At 42.2% G+C, this 16,088-nt stretch overlaps 1 protein-coding gene across 1 annotated transcript; it reads right to left on the reverse strand.

Moving 5' to 3' along the window:
• Positions 1 to 3,815: 3,815 nt before the first annotated feature.
• On the reverse strand, positions 3,816 to 4,259 carry LOC126109448 (uncharacterized). The gene has a single exon (XM_049914478.1). The coding sequence runs from the start codon at positions 4,257 to 4,259 to the stop codon at positions 3,816 to 3,818; it is 444 nt and encodes a 147-aa protein (XP_049770435.1).
• Positions 4,260 to 16,088: the final 11,829 nt, after the last annotated feature.

Here is a 16,088-nt window from a genome sequence, read left to right on the forward strand (position 1 = left end):
AGCCAGCGCCTCTGTGTGTGTGTGTGTGTGTGTGTGTGTGTGTGTGAGCTCAGGAGGTCGAGGAAAAGTCTCGTGGTGGAACAGCTCAGCACAGTATTCCTAGGTAGTCAGCTATGCACAGAAAATGTCAAGGCTAAAGCTGTTTATGTTTCTTTTTACATGGCAAAAGGATCTGAGTTTCGGAATCGTGTTCTGTGCTTCCATTTGTAAAAACAGAATCATTAAAGGATTGCTTTGTTAACTATCTGACTGTTTGCCTGTCCGTCTGTCCGACTGTTGAGAACCCGTATTTTGTTCGAGTATGATGACTTTCCTACTCTGTAGGAATCAGCATGGATTTCGAAAAAGACGGTCGTGTGAAACCCAGCTCGCGCTATTTGTCCACGAGACTCAAGAGGGCCATAGACACGGGTTCCCAGGTAGATGCCGTGTTTCTTGACTTCCGCAAGGCGTTCGATACAGTTCCCCACAGTCGTTTAATGAACAAAGTAAGAGCATATGGACTATCAGACCAATTGTGTGATTGGATTGAGGAGTTCCTAGATAACAGGACTCAGCATGTTATTCCCAATGGAGAGAAGTCTTCCGAAGTAAGAGTGATTTAAGGTGTGCCGCAGGGGAGTGTCATAGGACCGTTGCTATTCACAATATACATAAATGACCTGGTGGATGACATCGGAAGTTCACTGAGGCTTTTTGCAGATGATACTGTGGTGTATCGAGAGGTTGTAACAATGGAAAATTGACTGAAATGCAGGAGGATCTGCAGCGAATTGACGCATGGTGCAGGGAATGGCAATTGAATCTCAATGTAGACAAGTGTAATGTGCTGCGAATACACAGAAAGATAGGTCCTTTATCATTTAGCTACAAAATAGCAGGTCGGCAACTGGAAGCAGTTAATACCATAAATTATCTGGGAGTACGCATTAGGAGTGATTTAAAATGGAATGATCATATAATGTTGATCGTCGGTAAAGCAGATGCCAGACTGAGATTCATTGGAAGAATCCTAAGGAAATGCAATCCGAAAACAAAGGAAGTAGATTACAGTACGCTTGTTCGCTCAATGCTTGAATACTGCTCAGCAGTGTGGGATCCGTACCAGACAGGGTTGATAGAAGATATAGAGAAGACCCAACGGAGAGCAGCGCGCTTCGTTACAGGATCATTTAGTAATCGCGAAATTGTTACGGAGATGATAGATAAACTCCAGTAGAAGACTCTGCAGGAGAGACGCTCAGTAGCTCGGTATGGGCTTTTGTCAAAGTTTCGAGAACATACCTTCACCGAAGAGTCAAGCAGTATATTGCTCCCTCCTACGTATATCTCGCGAAGAGACCATAGCCCACACAGAGGCATACCGACAATCCTTCTTTCCACGAACAATACGAGACTGGAACAGAAGGGAGAACCGATAGAGGTACTCAAGGTACCCTCCGCCACACACCGTCAGGTGCCTTGCGGAGTATGGATGTAGATGTAGATGTAGATGTAGAACCCTTTCTCTCAGGAACTGGTAGACTCATCAAGTTCAAATCCGTATCACATATTAAAGTCTGTGGTCCCTTGACAGTGTAGAAATGTCCGCCCCTGGTAGCTGAGTGGTCGGTCAGAGGGTTAGCAGCCCTCTGTAATAAAAAAAAAAACTTAGTTAATCGATCTCAACGAACTTAAACGGATGTTTTACGATGTCCGCCCCGAGCAGATGCAACGAACGAAAGCGAACAAAATGAGATTAAAAAAAAGAGTGGTCAGCGCGACAGACTGTCAATCCTAAGGGCTCGTGTTCGGTTCCCGGCTGGGTCGGAGGTTTCCTCCGCTCAAGGACGGGGTGTTGTTTTTTCCTAATCATCATCATTTCATCTTCATCGACGCGCAGGTCCCCGAAGTGGCGTCAAATCAAAAGACTTGCACCCGGCGAACGGTCTACCCGACGGGAGGTCCTACTCACACGACATTTACGTTTAGTGTGAATATTTTAAGCTTCTATGTCAGCCTAATGTATGATCATTTATGTCATGTATTTTGGTGGTTGATAACTCACTCGTCAGGACCTATGGAACCCTTCATGTTGACCTACAATAATGAAATTTTTTTAAAGATGTTCAAATTAACACTGAAAATGAACAGAATACGAAAACTGTTAATTTGTTATCACACAAAAAATATTATGCCATTAGAACATACACTGCATTCATCCTTTGTCAAAAGCATAATAGAGACGCATTACTGCATGCGAACATAAAATGTAAGTTGCAATCATGTTATGGTATATAAGCAGAATATATTTCATTTAATCTTCTGTATCTAATTATATAACCTGAAATCGCTTCCTCCCATCGTTTCATATACCTGGGCTAGTCTGAGAAACTACTGCAGAGATTTTGATGTGGTCTTGGAATTCCTGAAACCGATGCCTTATCTGTATGTATAACAAAACAGGAAAAAATCTTGATTCCCAGGATAGTTTACGTGGAACCCCCAATCTGCATGTCGTACCCGCACTTGATGAACCTTGTAACGTGGAAGATTGTCAAGCAATCAACAGTGGACCATTTCATGTCTAAGTACAGAAACGTACATAACCTCTACCCACGAAACAATTCTTTAATAATTTTCTTTGTGATGACATGCTGTCAAAAAAAAAAAAAAAACGTTGAAAAGGGGGACAAAAGCCGATGTATAGTAACGCAGTTCATTTACGGATGTAATTTTGAGATGAGAGTCTAAACAAAACAAAGCAAAATGTGCATATTGTAATTCTTAGGCCTACAATAGGTAAACAATCATAAATTTGATATTTTACTTTAGAGAAATAAAAATTTAACCCACGGAAAATGACACATAGGTGTCAAAACATCTCTGGTTAAATATAAAAATAAAAAATAAATTAATTGTGTTTGCATCAGGCTGATTTTCAAAACAACCCAATTTTTAAGTCACAAACGTGAAGAAACATCAAGAGGAGTCTCAAACGTTAGTAAAATAGGTCATTTCATTTCTGGAGAGTAGAAATCAAAAGGCTGACGTCCATTGCCAGACAATAGGAAACAGGTGAGGGGGAGGGAGGGGTGCTACAGAGTTTTGGAGCAAATCAAGAATCGGCCAAAAAATGTTTTTGCTTTGCAGAGAGCAGAAGCACTAGTTTTGAAATATGTAGAGCATACTATAAATGATGTACCTAACAGGGTAGTCAGCAGTATCAGCGTGTGTCTTTCATGTACAAGGTTAGTGTTTAACTGTGTTATGTCTTTTTTGTATACTGTGTAGTTCTTTAACGGATACAGGACCGAGGCACAGATGCCATTTATGAGCAGAGAGTTCAGATATAAATTTCTTCCACATCTGATATAAAATAATATGTAATTTTGTTGTTGTTCTTTAAGCGGTAGTTGCTAACAGTTGATTTGAACGTAGAAATACAAAAAAATGGTTCAAATGGCTCTTAGCACTATGGGACATAACTTCTGAGGCTCCAGATTGTAGCGCCTAGAACCGCACGGCCACTCCGGCCGGCTACTGACACTCTACATGCAAATGTTATAATGTCTGGATTCATCAGCGTGCATGTACAGTGGAAAAGAGGTAAGCCCACCATCTACTGGATACGAAAAGTGGCACATCCGAAAATGCCGAAATGCAACACATTGACACTGGAACTTGTTTTGACTTCTAACTGGTCATTATACGCAAAATTAAAAATACTGATGTTTTATCCTCCGCATCTGCCCTTCACCTAAGCCACATGCTCCATTTCTATGCATATTTTACTCATTTACGAACAAAGTACATCAGTTGGCGTTGATGACAGATCATACATTTCCTAGCTTGCTGATGTAGTCCTTGACAAACTGTAGGCGTTTATGCCGGTTAATTTCCGATATGTATGGCTTTTTCCTGGGAGAACGTCCATGAATGTCACCCTCATTCAACACATTTAGTATGGTTTGTACACTAACCGTCTTGTCGGACGCTGTCTGAACAACCTCAGCAATAGTTGTTGCACTTGTAGCAGGTTCCTTCCGAGCAAGTGCGATGATACGGCGACGCTCTCGGGTTGTAAGCACTTTTGGACGTCCAGGACGACACTTATTCACTGTTGTTCCAGTCTCTTTATTATTGTGAATGATGTCTCGTACCGTGGTGTAGCTAACAGAAACCTCTGCTCCAGTTTGTCGATAGCTTCTCCCTTGTGGGTGGAGCAATAGCACTCTCTCACGCAACGCCACTGAATGTTCCTTCTTCTTCGGCCCCATGCTGACCACTATCGTGCAATACAGCAACATACTAGCGACTGGGCAGTCAACAACATGCAGTGTCTATTGCGTCAGCAGATGGCGTTCCGGTACCTGAAAACCCAGCAATATACCGAGAAGCCACGCTCTGTCCCAATACTTTTTATGTGCAGAGGAGATACATGTTTTCCCTTGTGGTGTGCGTACTGTAAGACCTCGGTACACACACCACTAGATTATTTGACTTGTCGCTCTAACGAAGTAGGCGAGTGTCAGCAATATGTCTCGTGATCTTATCGTGGCGTGTTTATCTTCTGCCATTAGGTCAGACGATAGAAAGGCCACTTGCACACTTAGAGTAGCAGATTGACGGTGACCAACTTTAAACAGAACTTGATTAATTTTCACACACATTTATTAAAACAATAACAAGTATAAACCTTACTTAACTTGATTCTGGATGCTATTTACAATTGACAATCTGAAGTTCCTTTGGTCTTGGCACGTTAATCTCATTCTCACATATCTCTGGTACTTGACAAAGTGTCTATACATTTCTCTTCATGGCTATGTACAGGAAAATGATAATCTTACTAGTCGCAGACTGAACTTGACTATAGAGTAATGTAGACTGATGCAAACTGATGCAGACTGACTAATCGAAGGTCTGTGCACTCGTTATAATACCTCGCACGTTCAGGTATCACTGCGCGAGTGTGAGCCACGAGGAGAAAAGGTTCTACGTTAGCAGCAATCTCATTGGCTGCGTTACATATTAATACGCGGATCGGTGGAAGCAGAACTTGGTCCGTCTCTAAGGCAGCACCATCTCGTAGTGCAGAGACGGACACTGTTGTGCTTAGCAGGGCGCGTTCTATTGGGAAAGTTGTGTACGCGCTGACTATGCGGAACTATGGCAGATTTCAGACTACCTAACAGATCAAAACGAAAATTTCTGTTCCGACACTGACAATGTTGAGTGTTTATGGAAAAAGTTCAAGGCAATCGTAAAATGCGTTTTAGACAGGTACGTGCCGAGTAAAACTGTGAGGGACGGGAAAAACCCACCGTGGTACAACAACAAAGTTAGGAAACTACTGCGAAAGCAAAGAGAGCTTCACTGCAAGTTTAAACGCAGCCAAAACCTCTCAGGCAAACAGAAGCTAAACGATGTCAAAGTTAGCGTAAGGAGGGCTATGCGCGAAGCGTTCAGTGAATTCGAAAGTAAAATTCTATGTACCGACTTGACAGAAAATACTAGGAAGTTCTGGTCTTACGTTAAATCAGTAAGTGGCTCAAAACAGCATATCCAGACACTCCGGTATGATGAAGGCATTGAAACAGAGGATGACACGCGTAAAGCTGGAATACTAAACACCTTTTTCCAAAGCTGTTTCACAGGGGAGGACCGCACTACAGTTCCTTCTCTAAATCCTCGCACAAACGAAAAAATGGCTGACATCGAAATAAGTGTCCAAGGAATAGAAAAGCAACTGGAATCACTCAACAGAGGAAAGTCCACTGGACCTGACGGGATACCAATTCGATTCTACACAGAGTACGCGAAAGAACTTGCCCCCCTTCTAACAGCCGTGTACCGCAAGTCTCTAGAGGAACGGAAGGTTCCAAATGATTGGAAAAGGGCACAGGTAGTCCCAGTCTTCATGAAGGGTCGTCGAGCAGATGCGCAAAACTATAGACCTATATCTCTGACGTCGATCTGTTGTAGAATTTTAGAACATGTTTTTTGCTCGAGTATCATGTCGTTTTTGAAAACCCAGAATCTACTATGTAGGTATCAACATGGATTCCGGAAACAGCGATCGTGTGAGACCCAACTCGCTTTATTTGTTCATGAGACCCAGAAAATATTAGATACAGGCTCCCTGGTAGATGTCATTATCCTTGACTTCCGGAAGGCGTTCGATACAGTTCCGCACTGTCGCCTGATAAACAAAGTAAGAGCCTACGGGATATCAGACCAGCTGTGTGGCTGGATTGAAGAGTTTTTAGCAAACAGAACACAGCATGTTGTTCTCAATGGAGAGACATCTACAGACGTTAAAGTAACCTCTGGCGTGCCACAGGGCAGTGTTATGGGACCATTGCTTTTCACAATATATATGGTGCTTCAAATGGTTCTGAGCACTATGCGACTTAACTTCTGTGGTCATCAGTCATCTAGAACTTAGAACTAATTAAACCTAACTAAGGTAAGGACATCACACACGTCCATGCTCGACGCAGAATTCGAACCTGCGACCGTAGCGGTCGCTCGGTTCCAGACTGTAGCGCCTACAACCGCACGGCCACTCCGGCCGGCCATAATATATATAAATGACCTAGTAGATAGTGTCGGAAGTTCCATGCGGCTTTTCGCGGATGATGCTGTAATATACAGAGAAGTTGCAGCATTAGAAAATTGTAGCGAAATGCAGGAAGATCTGCAGTGGATAGGCACTTGGTGCAGGGAGTGGCAACTCACCCTTAACATAGACAAATGTAACGTATTGCGAATACATACAAAGAAGGATCCTTGATTGTATGATTATATGATAGCCGAACAAACACTGGTAGCAGTTACTACTATAAAATATCTGGGAGTAAGCGTGCGGAACGATTTGAAGTGGAATGATCATATAAAATTAATTGTTGGTGAGGCGGGTACCAGGTTGAGATTAATTGGGAGAGTCCTTAGAAAATGTAGTTCGTCAACAAAGGAGGTGGCTTACAAAACACTCGTTCGACCTATACTTGAGTATTGCTCATCAGTGTGGGATCCGTACCAGATCGGGTTGACGGAGGAGATAGAGAAGATCCAAAGAAGAGCAGCGCGTTTCGTCACAGGGTTATTTGGTAACCGTGATAGCGTTACGGAGATGTTTAGCAATCTCGAGTGGCAGACTCTGCAAGAGAGGCGCTCTGCATCGCGGTGTAGCTTGCTCGCCAGGTTTCGAGAGGGTGCGTTTCTGGATGAGGTATCGAATATATTGCTTCACCCTACTTATATCTCCAGAGGAGATCACGGATGTAAAATTAGAGAGATTAGAGCGCGCACGGAGGCCGTCAGACAGTCGTTCTTCCCGCAAACCATACGCGACTGGAACAGGAAAGGGAGGTAATGACGGTGGCACGTAAAGTGCCCTCCGCCACACACCGTTGGGTGACTTGCGGAGTATAAATGTAGATGTAGATGTATGTACATAACAGCCCTTAACACTGCATTTCTTTGTTAATGGTCGGCACTGTCGGCGGGATTGTAATGTCTGGTATGTGAGGTAGCACGTACATGTGCTGTGCACCGGAAGGTGCGGCGTTTGTAACCAGCAACGATAAATACGCACGTGTGCCAATAGTTTTTAGTGTGATTGCAAAGTCGTTGCCACTGCAATCACATGTGTGAGCAATCGTCGGGCGACTGGACAAAGCTCAGGCAGGAGAAGAAAAAAATGCAAAAGCTGGCTAGGCTAAATTAAGCAGGGGAAGAGGTTATTCAAGGACGACGAGGAAGAGAATAAAGATTACGGCTGTGAATAGCATTAGTCGTTAGAGGTATAGAAACATTGTCAAAAATTGGGAAAAATTTAAATGCAATCTGATGTAAACTGACTTTTTTGAGTTACAATGTACCTTTTCACAGGAACTATAAAAGCTAAATGTCCTGAAATTTGGCATAGTTCTTAAGAAACACTTACTGAATAATCCTGTACAGCATTTTTTCATTATCTTTCCTCTGATTAAAGTTCTTCTCTAAAATTTGAGAACGATAGAACAGTCCTAGGTAACGCAAAACTGAAAATTTAATTTCAAAGCAAGTATGACCTTAAACAAAAATCTGTTCCATGCGTTTTATTGGCCTGTTATTTAGAATGGGGGAAAGAAATACAGTAGAAGAAGAATGGGTAGCTTTGAGGGATGAAGTAGTGAAGGCAGCAGAGGATCAAGCAGGTAAAAAGACGAGGACTAGTACAAATCTTTAGGTGACAGAAGAAATATTGAATTTAGTTGATGAAAGGAGAAAATATAAAAACGCAGTAAATGAAGCAGGCAAAAAGTAATACAAACGTCTGAAAACTGAGATCGACAGGAAGTGCAAAATGGCTAAGCAGGCATGGCTAGAGGACAAATGTAAGGATGTAGAAGCTTATCTCACTAGGGGTAAGGTAGATACTGCCTAGAGCAAAATTAAAGAGACCTTTGGAGAAAAGAGAACCACTTGTATGAATATCAAGAGCTCAGATGGAAACCCAGTTCTAACCAAAGAAGGGAAAACAGAAAGATGGAAGGAATATATAGAGAGTCTATACAAGGGCGATGTACTTGAGGGCAATATTATGGAAATGGAAGAGGATGTAGATGAAGATCAAATCGGAGATATGATACTGCGTGAAGAGTTTGACAGAGCACTGAAAGACCTGAGACGAAACAAGGCCCCGAGAGTAGACTGCATTCCATTAGAAATACTGACAGCGTTGGGAGAGCCAGTCCTGAAAATACCATGTGGTGACCAAATGTATGAGAAAGGCAAAATACCCTCAGACTTCAAGAAGAATATAATACTTCGAATCCCAAAGAAAGCAGGTGTTGAAAATTGTGAAAATTATCGAACTATCAGTTTAATAAGTCACAGCTGCAAAATACTAACACGAATTCCTTACAGACGAATGGAAAAACTGGTAGAAGCCGACCTCGGCGAAGATAAGTTTGGATTCCGTAGAAATATTGGAACACGTGAGGCAATACTGACCCTACGACTTATCTTAGAAGCTAGATTAAGAAAAGGAAACCTACTTTTTTAGCATTTGAAGACTTAGAGAAAGCTTTTGACAATGTTGGCCGGAATACTCTCTTTCAAATTCTTAAGGTGGCAGGGGTAAAATACAGGAAGCGAAAGGCTATTAACAATTTGTACAGAAAGCAGATGGCAGTTATAAGAGTCGAAGGACATGAAAAGGACGCAGTGGTTGGGAAGGGAGTGAGACAGCGTTTTAGCCTCTCCCCGATCTTATTCAATCTGTATATTGAGCAAGTAGTAAAGGAAACAAAAGAAAAATTCGGAGTAGGTACTAAAATCCACGGAGAAGAAATAAAAACTTCAAGGTTCGCCGATGACATTGTAATTCTGTTAGAGACAGCAAAGGACTTGGAAGAGCAGTTGAATGGAATGGGCAGTGTCTTGGAAGGAGGATATAAGATGAAGATCAACAAAAGCAAAACCAGGATAATGGAATGTAGTCGAATTAAGTCGGGTGATGCTGAGCGAATTAGATTAGAAAATGAGACACTTAAAATAGTAAAGGAGTTTTACTATTTGAGGAGCAAAATAAGTGGTGACGGTCGAAGTAGAGAGGATATAAAATGTAGACTGCCAATGGCAAGAAAAGCGTTTCTAAAGAAATTTGTGAACATCAAGTATAGATTTAAGTATTTAATGAAGTCATTTCTGAAAGTATTTCTATGTAGTGTAGCCATGAATGGAAGTGAAACATGGACGAGAAAAGAAGAGAATAGAAGCTTTCGAAATGTGGTGCTACAGAAGAATGCTGAAGATTAGATGGGTAGATCACATAACTAATGAGGATGTATTGAATAGAATTGGGGAGAAGAGGAGTTTGTGGCACAACTTGACAAGAAGAAGGGATCGGTTGGTAGGACACGTTCTGGGGCAGCAAGGGATCACCAATTTAGTACTGGAGGGCAGCGTGGAGGGTAAAAATCGTAGAGAAAGACCAAGAGACGAATACACGAAGAAGATTCAGAAGGATGTAGGCTGCAGTAGGTACTGGGAGATGAAGAAGCTTGCACAGGATAGAGTAGTATGGAGAGCTGCATCAAACCAGTCTCAGGACTGAAGACCACAACAACAACAACATGTAGATGTAAACTGTGAAATTGCAGTTTATCGCTTGATTATTTAAAGAGAAAAGAAACATTATAGAAACATGGTAATTAAAAATTTACATCCTTTTAAAATGTGCATCTTCAAACAAAACTTGCACAGTATATTAAGCACTATATTGTACATTATAGCCTCAAGTTTTACTATTTTAGTTATAATATTTTTGGAGATATATGTGTTTCAGTACAAGAATGAACTTTGCCCTATGTGTCTCCGTAACGACAGTGCAGAGCAGACAGAATGCTGTACTGTAACGAGACTAAGTGCAGTAACTTCACATTGAGTTGGTATTTTCTCAGTCTCCCGTCATTCCTGAGTTGCATGAAAAGCCGTCTTTGCATCTAAATGACAGGCAATTCGTTTTTGCCATACGTGTTTCGCTTCTTTTATGTATGATACTTTAAAAATGGTTCTAATGGCTCTGAGCACTATGGGACTTAACTTCTGAACTCATCAGTCCCTAAAACTTAAACCTAACTAACCTAAGGACATCACACACATCCATGCCCGAGGCAGGATTCGAACCTGCGACCGTAGCGGTCGCGCAGTTCCAGATTGTAGCGCCTAGAACCGCTGGTCACCTCGGCCGGCTATGAAACATCTTCAGTGGTCCGTGATACATGTTTGTTTTGATATGTATTAATAAACGCATTATGTAATAGTTTTCTTGTGTTTTTCTCTTGTCTTTCATATTGGAAATAACTTTTGTAGCAAAATACACTCCAGGACCACACACATGGTCTAGGAACATTGGAAATCATAAGTAACACCATACTATGCTTTATTGCTTTAGCCTCAATAAACTTGCGCTAGAAAGGTTGTTCTGAAAAACAAGGGGAAAACATGAGAAAACATAACGCAGTTACATATTTGTAACTATTACGTAATGCACTTGCTATATATTCAAAAACAAAGCTGTATACAGGCCACGGAAATGGTTGATAAATGAAAGAAGCGAAACACGTATGACAAAACGAAACTGCCTTATATCGAAAAGTTCTTAAAAATTTTACTCCACATTTTTAAACGATATTGTATATATATTCCTTTATACCTGTGTATATATTCCTTTATTTATTTTTACATAGAACTATAATAAACATACGTATATATATAATAAGAAATATGTAACACATGTGGATCTTCACGTTTATACAGGGTGTTACAAAAAGGTACGGCCCAACTTTCAGGAAACATTCCTCACACACAAATGAAGAAAAGATGTTACGTGGACATGTGTCCGGAAACGCTTACTTTCCATGTTACAGCTCCTTTTATTACTTCTCTTCAAATCACGTTAATCATGGAATGGAAACACACGGCAACAGAACGTACCAGCGTGACTTCAAACACTTTGTTACAGGAAATGTTCAAAATGTCCTCTGTTAGCGAGGATACATGCATCCACCCTCCGTCGCATCGAATCCCTGATGCGCTGATGTAGCTCTTGAGAATGGCGTATTGTATCACAGCCGTCCACAATACGAGCACGAAGATTCTCTACATTTGGTACCGGGGTTGTGTAGACAAGAGCTTTCAAATGCCCCCATAAATGAAAGTCAAGAGGGTTGAGGTCAGGAGAACGTGGAGGCCATGGAATTGGCCCGCCTCTACCAATCCATCGGTCACCGAATCTGTTGTTGTGAAGCGTACGAACACTTCGACTCAAATGTGCAGGAGCTCCATCGTGTATGAACCACATGTTGTGTCGTACTTGTAAAGGCACATGTTCTAGCAGCACAGGTAGAGTATCCCGTATGAAATCATGATAACGTGCTCCATTGAGCGTAGGTGGAAGAACATGGGGCCCAATCAAGACATCACCAACAATGCCTGCCCAAACGTTCACAGAAAATCTGTGTTGATGACGTGATTGCACAATTACGTGCGGATTCTCGTCAGCCCAGACACGTTGATTGTGAAAATTTACAATTTGTTCAGGTTGGAATGAAGCCTCATCCGTAAAGGGAACATTTGCACTGAAATGAGGATTGACACATTGTTGGATGAACCATTCGCAAAGTGTACCCGTGGAGGCCAATCAGCTGCTGATAGTGCCTGCACACGCTGTACATGGTACGGAAACAACTGGTTCTCCCGTAGCACTCTCCATACAGTGATGTGGTCAACGTTACCTCGTACAGCAGCAACTTCTCTGACGCTGACTTTAGGATTATCGTCAGCTGCACGAAGAATTGCTTCGTCCATTGCAGGTGTCCTCGTCGTTCTAGGTCTCCCCCAGCCGCGAGTCATAGGCTGGAATGTTCCGTGCTCCCTAAGACGCCGATCAATTGCTTCGAACGTCTTCCTGCCGGGACACCTTCGTTCTGGAAATCTGTCTCGATACAAATGTACCGCGCCACGGCTATTGCCGCGTGCTAATCCGTACATCAAATGGGCGTCGGTCAACTCCGCGTTTGTAGACATTGCACTGACTGCAAAACCACGTTCGTGATGAACACTAACCTGTTGATGCTACGTAATGATGTGCTTGATGCCTGTACTGTAGAGCAATGAGTCGCATGTCAACACAAGCACCGAAGTCAACATTACCTTCCTACAATTGGGCCAACTGGCGGTGAATCGAGCAAGTACAGTACATACTGACGAAACTAAAATGGGCTCTAACATGGAAAGTAAGCGTTTCCGGACACAAGTCCACATAACATCTTTTCTTTATTTGTGTGTGAGGAATGTTTCCTGAAAGATTGGTCGTACCTTTTGACAGGCACCCACATGCCTTGCTCATACTGTGGCATCAAGCAGTCAGGCGTGCAAGATGAGTGGTCTGCCAAGCGAGTGGATTCATTCTTATTTATCGAGTAACATGAGCTCTAGTACTCACAATTAAGTTACAAATTATTCTCCTGTTTGAATATTACGCAACGGAAACGCACATCTGACTATTAGTAATTTACACAACTCTGACTGTTCACTACGCACTGGCAATATCACATTTTCTTTCTTATTTAACGGCTTTTATCAACACGTGGCCATCGCACTGAATATGAATGGCGCACACATTATAAACTCTGGATATCATGACAACATACAATTCGAAGGAAAAGTCCACCAATCTTTTTCTTTTCACTATCTTATTTATTCCGATAAATTCTATAACCTAAACACACAAATTCTATAACCTACAACAATAACACATGAGAAATTCCGCCCAGTGGGCATGGCTTTACATTGGTGATTCTCTATCTTATGGTCTCGTAATTATTTAACGCTACAGTGTACTTTCTGGATAGGATGGTGGATCTTTTTCTATATCTCACACTTCGACTCTCACAACCATCATCACGAAACTTTCCTCCAGACCGAGCGGTACAAAAGGAACATGCATAACCCACTACCTCTGAAACTACCTTGCTACTCTCCCATGCAAACCACACATTCTTCAATTACATGACATACACCACACTGCAACATGGAATACGACATGAGGAATAGTCACAACATTATAATCACCTCACTTTCAGCTTTCCCACTTCAATTAGTATTCATCCCAGTTCCACACGACACTGCCCTTCTTCGTAACTTTTCTATCCTACTACGAACTCTGGACGTTATATGCACGTGTTCCTGTGCAATGCAAGCCAAGTGGCGTTGCTGGATAGACGGCTGACTCACCTTGCTTCTCTCTCAGAGTATTATAGTTTGAATCAAGCGTCACACGGAAACATACGACGCAAAGTAATATTAAGAACATATTCATCACACACGCGAGTCCTCAACTGATACCATGGACGAGTACTTCTCTTTATCCTTTGACTCATACACAGATTGAGATTCCCACAGTACTCACCACGTGGAAGTACTCGTCTCTAGTTTCAAGTCCTGCACACGCCATTTCTTAAATATTTCCAACTTATAGTAAACACGCTAGTAATTCAGCTTAACTTATGCACTCGGAAGTATTTCAACTTATTGCTACACGTGGTTTCATTGTGACCGTTGGTCGCTTCCAAAGATTACTACGATCCCCTTAATATTACCTGCCTGACATTTAATTCTCCCCACAAAAGTTCCTGAAATAGACAGAATATTATTCCAAACTACTCTTAAGTATTTCACATGCATACCATGTCTCCACTCTTTTGTCTTTACGGAGCACACCTAAGACAGGTCTTACCAACACTAGATCCAGCAGCACAGTGCTGAAACATGGCCGTTCTTCAGGTCCTCTCGCACCTCTGCCGAAGTGGGGGAACATCTTGCTGCTGTATTGGTCAGCCACATTTCAGGCGCTCAAAGCACCGGTAAGTTTCATCTCTTTGGTTCCACCAAAGGTGACCAAAAGAACGTCTCAAAGATGATCATATATTCACATTCACTATCTGCGGTTAGCAGACGACCATACATTCATTCATTTCACAGATCTCACCAAACTGGATGTAGGGATTTATTTTGTGGGAGTGCACATGTGATCAACTAAATAAATAAATTGTCATTCTTTCCCACACTGGTATCCGGCTTCGCTGTATTAATTGAAATTGAGTTACTATTAGAAAAAATATGTTGTACTGACAAGAATAATGAAGTATGTTGTACCTGTTTTCAATGTCGGGCGGTACTGTACCCTTTCACTTTTTGTAACACCCTGTATATGTATAATAAAAAATATGGAACCCATGTGGTTCCGAACGTTCGTAAAATAAATAAAGGTATTTTTTCCAAAATTTTTGCTAACATCGTTAAACAATGTCTCGTTTTTATGTACAATAGAATAGGTGTATGGTTGATATACGGTATTTAGGTTGTTTTTAATTAAAGGCTGAAGAGAGGAAGCATGACTACATCCAGCTTGTTTCATAATGTTGGATCGTGAATAACGAATGAAAAGAACGAAACAAACCCTTGGTTTTATTTCTACGCACTTTGCTGTAACAACAGCAGAGCAGGTGAGCCTGTCATTCTCACTTTGTACTAGTGCTGTATCCTATTGAATCAAAAGAAGATGGTTCCTGCTTTAAGTGAACATTATACGCTGTTGCTGTGCCTGAACAGAACTACCCAAAAGTATGCCACAGCGGAAAGCCGAACGAGTAAACGTTAAACGTGGCAATTTTCCGGGGGGGGGGGGGGGGGGGGGGGGGGGAACTTCCGCTCCGAAACTCATTCGCGTGACGTGGGTGTGGCCGCTCTCATTTATACCGAAACTGGAAATTAGCTGGTGGGGCCGAAAGCTGCAGGATGTCGGGGCGAGCGCAGCACACACACACACACACATACACACACACACACACACACACACACACTCGCCACCTGCCGTTTGTGGGGCCACATCAGTTGTCGAGAACAAAGCGCTGGGGAGCCCCGCGCAGAAATCTCTGGCTGGGAACCAACCGCCTCGCCTTCCGCTGCGAGCAAACGACTTCCCTTCGCGCACTCACGCCGCACCAGAGCACCTTTCATCACGCCTCAAAATGCCCTCAAATGAGAAAAGTTCCCCATTCGACAGAGACCACATACAAAACACGACGAAAAGTCTGTGGACAGCCACTCGTGTAGGCTCAAAGCAGGCCACTCGCGTAATACTAAACACGGCTGTCGTTAGATTACGGAATTTAATCACCGGCGAGTGGGCTGATAATTGTGGCTAATCTGTGCTACTGTACTGCTAAAACGGGTCACCCGGTACCAGTAGCAGCTTGCTGATGTGAGGGCTTGCAGGCGCAACAGAAAATTAATTTTCAGTAGTTCATGTCAATTTCAAAATTTTTGAATGATATCATAATTTGATCATTAAGAGTCATTTTTTATAATTTGGGGTAAAAATCAAATGGTTCTGAGCACTATGTGACTTAATATCTGAGCTTACAACGGAACCTCCCCATCGCACCCCCTTCAGATTTAGTTGTAAGTTCGCACAGTGGATAGGCCTTGGAAAACTGAACACAGATCAATCGAGAAAACAGGAAGAAGTTGTGTGGGACTATGCAAAA

The sequence above is a fragment of the Schistocerca cancellata genome, chromosome 12 (genome assembly GCF_023864275.1).
Source record: "Schistocerca cancellata isolate TAMUIC-IGC-003103 chromosome 12, iqSchCanc2.1, whole genome shotgun sequence".
Taxonomy (NCBI): Eukaryota; Metazoa; Arthropoda; class Insecta; order Orthoptera; family Acrididae; genus Schistocerca; species Schistocerca cancellata.

Excerpts from the sequence above, each read along its gene's own strand:
- LOC126109448 (XM_049914478.1), bottom strand. The coding sequence starts at position 4,259 with ATGGGGCCGAAGAAGAAGGAACATTCAGTGGCGTTGCGTGAGAGAGTG.